Genomic DNA, 7,352 nt, shown 5'->3' with positions numbered 1-7,352 from the left:
TAAAGCAGTTCACCTTGATAACATCTTATGCAGCTGAGCTCATGAGGGTGAATCATGAAAACACAGCAGCTATCATTCTGAGATATAATCCCACCACACTTCAGCCTAGATTTGGTTGTTTTTATATGTGTTTGGAGGGATGCAAATTTGCTTTTAAGCTCGCTTGCAGACCATTTATTGGGATTGATGGATGTCACCTCAAAACCAAATATGGTGGCATCCTTCTCATTGCTGTGGGAAGGGACCCAAATGATCAATACTTCCCACTGGCATTTGCAGTGGTTGAAGCTGAGTGCAAAGAATCTTGGAGATGGTTTTTGAACCATTTGATGCGGGATATTGGGGATAATGGTGAGAAAAAATGGGTGTTCATCAGTGATAAGCAAAAGGTAACCTAAATTAACATATTATATTTACAGCCTATATTTACTTCTCTTATCTGATTGTGCTGCCTTGTTGGTCAATCCGCAAGTGTACGGAATCCACCCGGTTTTAAATATCGAACCACAGGGATTGTGAGTGAATAGATTCGGTTCAAGCTTTGAGTTTGAAGGGTTGTTTTATTGAGGCAAACAAATGACGAAGTAGTACTAAGTAAAAAGAAAAATAAAAAGACAATTCAGAAAATAACATGCTTTGGGTTCTTGTTCAACTAGTCAATTCAAGTACATCATTCTAAGCACGTGTTCTCATAGATCTCTCCTTGATGATATAGCCTAGTTACTCACTTATTGATTCCTCACATAAGCAATTCTCTCATACTAAAAGCTAAGCCCAATTCCTTGTGTACTTAGTCATTTATATGAGGTTTTAGATCATGCAAATTCAGGCCATCAAACCCCAACCCTTCCTCTATTCCTAGTAGCAAGTATAGAAGGGGTAATCCCAAATCGGTTCCCTAATCTATAACAAACTTCCGTTCTGATTATAGAAAAGCAAAAAGCAAGCATGCATACAAGCTTAGATTGAAATTCAGAATATGGGATTCAAGGGAAGAAGAAGAACATGTGGGAAAGAACTTAAGATTATAACTCAAATATAAAAAGTCTTACAAGAAATCCAAAGCAAAAGAAGAGAGATTAGCCAAGCATGGCAAGAGCCATGCTTGGCTAAGAACCTGAATTACAAGCTTGGAAGCCTTCTCTCACTCTCCTAGATGCTCCTCTACCTCTGAGTTTATGTAAAAATGAAAGTAGTATCCAAGATTACAAAAGAAAATGACTAAAATCCTATTTATAGGCAAAAATAAACGAGGATGGGCTGTTCTGGGCGCTCAGGCGCCAATTCAGAGCGCCTGAGCGCCAATTCCAGAGCGCCTGAGCGCCAATTCAGAGCGCCTAGGCGCCAATTCCAATTTCTGGAACAGGGCAATTGGCGCCTAGGCGCCAATGGAGCATGCCTAGGCGCTCAGACTCGCTGGAAAGTCCCTTGATCTTCATTTTAACTCCTCTTTATGCCTCTTAAAGCCTCCCTTCACTTCACCAAGCTTCTTGACCTTCCTTCTTCTTCAGTTTCAGACCTGATTACTCTCATCAAAGCTCAAGGAAAAATATCAAGAATACCAACCATTTAATTGCACAAGGGACTCAAAACTAATGACAATTAACAAAAGACTCAAATTATACTAAAATGCAACTAAAGCCCTTATAAAACTACAAGATTACTAAACTAATGCAAATGCACAAATAAAAGTTAAAATGCATGAGAATGCATGAAACACTACATGAGACATAAGAAAAAGACTCAAAACTAGCAAAGAAAAACCCTAAAAACATCATATAAACCCGAGTCATCATGCCTTACTTAACTTACATTACAATTTGATTGTGTTGGCTAGGGGTGGCTACAAGTGTTTGCTGAGGACTTTCCTGGTATAGAGCACCGCTATTGTGTGAGACATTTGTACGCAAACTTCAAGCAGAAGTTTGGTGGAGGAACTGAGGTTAGAGACCTGCTGATGTGGGCATCCAAAGCAACATATAAGGAGCTGTGGGAGGAGAAAATGCAAGAAATCAAAAAAATCAATGAAGCTGCTTACTGGTGGCTGATGGCAATCCCTACGATACATTGGTGCAGGCATGCTTTTTCTTATTTCCCTAAATGTGATGTAACCATGAATAATTTGGCTGAGGCTTTCAACTGTACCATTTTAGTTGCTAGGGACAAACCCCTTATCACAATATTTGAATGGATTAGGAAGTATTTAATGACCAGATTTGCTACTTTGAGAGAAAAAAGTAAAAAATGGAAGGGTAATGTGATGCCTAAACCTAGGAAGAGGCTAGATAGAGAGATAAAGTATAGTGGTAATTGGGTAGCAACTTGGGTTGCTCAAGGTCTATTCCAAGTTGAGCATGCTGGTTTTGAAGACCAGTTTATAGTTGATATAGATAAGCAATCATGTACCTGCAACTATTGGGAATTAAATGGAATTCCCTGTAGACATGTTGTGGCTTGCTTCAATGATAAGGGTCTTAAGCCTGAGAATTATGTGCATCAATATTACCTTATAGCAACTTATGAAATTTGCTATGGGCACATGATTTCCCCAATTAATGGTGAGAATAAATGGCCAAAGATGAGTCAAGATGACATCCTTCCTCCTTAGATTAAAAGAGGGCCAGGAAGGCCCAAAAAATTAAGGAGAAGGGAACCTGATGAACCAGATAAGAAGAATCCAACCAAATTAAAAAGGGGAGGCAGTTCTTACACATGTGGTAGGTGCCACCAAAAAGGACACAACCAGAGGAAGTGCCCTTTGCCTCCGTCATCTCCACCACTTGATGATGAGCACATTGAAGAAGAGAATGAACCACAAAGAGAGGATCTCTCACAGGTAATAAAATTAAGCCATGTTGCATCTGATTGTGCTTTTGTTGTGTAAAAATGTCTAAGTATGGTCTTTGTTTCTGTACAGGTCTTTGGCTCTATTACATCACAAGATGTGTCTGCTTCTGCTCCATCAACTCAAGAAGCTCCACCACCTCCACTGCTAGTGCAACCTGATTCAAGGGCAAAAAAACAAGCTCCACCACCTGCCACTGGAAAAGCCAAAAAACAACCAACACCATCTCAGCCTGCTGCAGCTGCCATATGTAGGATCACGCGCTTACCACTACGCCAAAACCAATTGGTGTTAGTGAGGGCGCAACGTTATTTCTTATAGCGTAGCAGACAGCGCCCCGTTTCGAATGCTACCTGCAGGCAGGATGCTGGCCCACCTGGACCCAACAATCCGCCCCCCCAGCACCTGCCAGCCAAACTAGCTGCACAGCATGCCTTCCGTGGGATTCGAACACGGGACCTGGCTCTGATACCACTTGTTGGATCACGCGCTTACCACTACGCCAAAACCAATTGGTGTTAGTGAGGGCGCAACGTTATTTCTTATAGCGTAGCAGACAGCGCCCCGTTTCGAATGCTACCTGCAGGCAGGATGCTGGCCCACCTGGACCCAACACCATAGCTACAAATCAAGCACCACAACCTCCACCATCTCCAGCTGCAGCTGCCAGAGCTAGACATCAAGCACCACCACCACCTCCAGCATCTCCAGCTGCAGCTGCCAGAGCTAGACATCAAGCACCACAACCACCTCCACCATCTCCAGCTGCAACTGCTAGGGCAAGACATGAAGGAGAACCTGCTGCTAGATCTGCATCACAACCAAAGAAGCCTGCTGTCCAGCCCTCAAAGCCTGCTGCTCAGCCCACCAAAAAGCCTGCTACTAAGCCCTCCAAGCCTGCTGCTCAGCCCTCAAAGCCTGCAACACAACCCAAGAAACCTGTTGTTGCTGCTCCTAATCAAAGGGGAAAAAAGAGAGGGCCAGACAATGAGATTGGTCATTGGATTCCAGGAGACCAAGGAAAGAAGAGAGTTATCAAAAGGAGAAGATGGATCTGAAGAAAAAGAGGAGCACATGATGCTGCAGGACAACAAAAGATGCTCATATCTGTCTTTTTTTGTAATAGTTATGTTAGATATAGTTATTTAGTGGAACATGGGACCACATCACCAACTATTGTAATGAAATGCTTGGATGACATTACTTTGGCTCCATTACTTTTGTATTAGCTTTATGGCTCACATTTGCTATGTTCAAGACTCACATGTTTTGAGGTTGTGTTTTCTATAACAATTTGGCTTTTGTTTATTAAGCATTTACTTTACAATTATGCATCATGTGCATATACTGCCAAAACAGGGCAGCAAGTATACTTTATTGTGTGCATGAGTTATGGAACATTGCAGGGGAAAACATAACAAAATTGAAGACCATACTTTATGTTCAAAACAACCAGAACACATTGCATTTAATCATGCTGGATGTTGCATTCATTACATAGGACCTTTTGCATTCAATTCAATCCTGGCAAAATACAAAAGCCATACAATGCAGACAAAAGAAGTTCAACTTGGACAACACATAAGAACCTAAGCCCTAAATCCACCACACCCCATTCCTAGAAAAACTTTGACACTGCTACAGCCAAAGTAATGCCTAAAAAGAACAAGAGCACATTAATCTTCAATCCCTCTGTTTCCAGCTTCATCTTCATCATCTCAATTTTGTTGTCCTTCTCATTCATGTCTTCACATAACTTAATAATTGCCCTGTGCACTATTTCCTTAACATCTTCCCTCAAACTAGCAATCCTTTTTTCCATAATGTCATTTATGTCTTCATTCAGATTTGAAGAACCCTGCATACCATCTTCAGCAGCAACACCTTTATCCCATTCGAAAAAACCACAAGTCCCTTTCTCCTGGAACAATTGAAAAATCAAACATTACAAGCAGAACCACAGCCAATCAGATGAATAATTATACATGAATCAGTAGAGAAGAAATTACCTTCCAATCAGGGCACCTCCAAAATAGCTTTCCTGGGTTATTCTTGGAATTGGATCGGTAGAGAATTACCTCTTTCCCACAGCCACAGGTCTTGCATGAAAGTGAGGGTGAAGGACAAGATGTGGATGAACGACCACTGAGCCTTGGGTTCTTCGATGCTTCGTGGTTCTGAGAATTCATCTCAGTCGACCCAACAAGCTTCGTTCGCTTCTCTTCTTGTCGTTCTTCACCCTTCGCTCAGCTCCTTCCTCCCTCCTGCAACTCTCTCGTTCGTGGAGCTGTCTCTCAATCGTGTTCTTCGTTCTCCTCAGTTAGGGTTCAATTGGGAATTTGGGATTGGGTTCAATTTGATGCTTTGTTTTAGGTTAGATTGTCAGATTAGATTAGGTTAGATTATTAGATTTGGGATTAGATTAGGTTAGATTAGTTTATTAGTTAGATTATTAGATTAGGTTATTTATTAAGTTTTTTAATTTTTTTTTTCTGATTACTTAACTGAGATGGAATTAAAAATAATTTTTAATTATTTTTTAAATTAAAAAATAATAATAAAAGCCACGTGGAAATGCTGACTGGGATAAAATTGAGAGCTGGCACACTTTGGCCTTAATTGAATTAAAAAAAATTTCTAGGGACCCAATTTGATGCAAAAATTTTCTAGGCCCTGGATTTGATTCCCTTTACAATTACAGGGGCCTTCTGATGTATTAAGCCTTTATAAAATAACTCGAGCTGCAAACTAGACTTAACCAGTTGAGTAACTACCTTGACTTGTGTAACGCCCCGAGTTTCAGAGGTCACCATAGTAACCTGCTAAAATAAATATGCAATGTTTTCCAAAAGGATTTATAAAAGCGAGTATTTTCTTTTCGAAGTATTTTCAAAACTTGTCATGCCTACTCTCAACTGTAAATATATTTACATCAAGCCTTGAACAAGGCATGTACCTGAGGATAAAGACGAAAGCACACAACCTACAGAACCTAACAAGTATAAAAAGATTCAGCAAAGAATCTATTATGCAATGACTCCATAAGTCCGACATACTCCCTACGATTTCCACATCGGGGAACCGCAGGAAAGCAATGCACCGGAACTACCCAAAACCTCAAACATAAATTCCTAAAAACATTATGCAAGCTTTAACCAATCATGGTAAGCTGTCTATCCCAAGGCTCTAGCCTTACACCCGACTCTATTCTTCGAGTCTTCCACAGTTCTTCAAGTCCTCATCTCCAACTCGCACAAAGGTTAAACTCCATCGAAGATTCTCCATCGCCTAATAGCGTTAAGTGCCCAAACAACAAGTAGCAAACATAAATAGTTAACTCCATGCAATTACCACATATAAAAGAGAAAACATGCTATTTGAATTTAATTTTACCACTAAACCTTAGCCTCTAAGGTCACATCTAAAGTTTCAAAACAAGTTTGCCTAAACTTTCTAGCTCACTTAGGCCAAATGCACATGCTTTATATTTTAAGGACTAAAGTCCAAACCGAAGATATTTGTAAGATTTAAAGAAAGGTTCTTCAAAAGTCCATTTGACAAACAAGTCCTCAACTTTTTAGAAAATTAAATACATTAACAGGGAACTCTACTCAATCACAACAACCTTTGTAAAGAGATTAGCAAAACATAGTACATTTGAAATATATATTTTCTTCAGCCAATCAGCGGTAAAAATAGTTTCAAATATATATTTTATATCAAAGTAGACTCTTGGGGCTTTCTAAAAAGTGGTCATATACCTAAAACGGATGAGAGATGAGAGAGTTATGCAATTTTCAAGTTGGAGAACCGAAACCGGAAATTGTCCCCTGCAGGTTCCTGTTAGTGACGGAAAACTGATGTTTGTGACGGAATACTGATGTTTGTGACGGAATTTGTAACAGAACGTGATTTTGCAATTTCCAACATGTTCTCAGCACCAAAACATTATTTCAAACCATTTTGATTCATCTCAACCCCAAATAACTTTAGAAATCAAATATAAAGACATACTAATCAAGGCTTAAAAATTAAAATCCTTAAAACCCCAAAATCACTTAACTAAAAAAAAACTACATTTTAGAAAACTAATCAGTGAAATCCATAGATCCGGTGATGGGGAATAACATTTGTAAAAGCACTTCCGAAAAAGCTCTAATTGAAATTTTTACAAAGACAAGAACTCAACCTTTTTAGAAACAAAAACCATGGTTCAATAAATCATTTCCATAGTCATAACTTTAATGAAAACACTATGTGTGGAAACTAAAAGGATAAATTTAATTAACTAAAAATACTATCAAAGAAAAGAGGATAAGTTTTACCATAAAATGAGAAGATAAAGATGGTGAGGAGTGGTGTTGTGCTGGACAAGAAGATGAATTGATGATGGTGTTGAATGAGAAGTTATGGTGAGGCTACGTAGAGATGAAAATGGAATTTGATGTTGCTTCCTTCAGTACTTGTGGCAAGAAGAAGTGGTGGAGATAAGTAGATATATTTTGTG

General features: G+C 39.4%; 1 protein-coding gene across 1 annotated transcript; it reads right to left on the bottom strand.

The window, feature by feature from the left end:
• Window positions 1–4,189: 4,189 nt before the first annotated feature.
• LOC130748772 (uncharacterized) lies at window positions 4,190–5,282 on the bottom strand. The gene is made up of 2 exons (XM_057602017.1): window positions 4,855–5,282; window positions 4,190–4,766 (listed from the first exon to the last, which is right to left on the bottom strand). The coding sequence occupies exons 1-2, from the start codon at window positions 5,032–5,034 to the stop codon at window positions 4,464–4,466; spliced, it is 483 nt and encodes a 160-aa protein (XP_057458000.1). The 5' UTR covers window positions 5,035–5,282; the 3' UTR covers window positions 4,190–4,463.
• Window positions 5,283–7,352: the final 2,070 nt, after the last annotated feature.

This window comes from Lotus japonicus, chromosome 3 (genome assembly GCF_012489685.1).
Source record: "Lotus japonicus ecotype B-129 chromosome 3, LjGifu_v1.2".
NCBI classification, from domain to species: domain Eukaryota; kingdom Viridiplantae; phylum Streptophyta; class Magnoliopsida; order Fabales; family Fabaceae; genus Lotus; species Lotus japonicus.
Note: the sequence above shows the minus strand (reverse complement) of the source record. Positions and strands in the feature narration are given on the sequence as shown.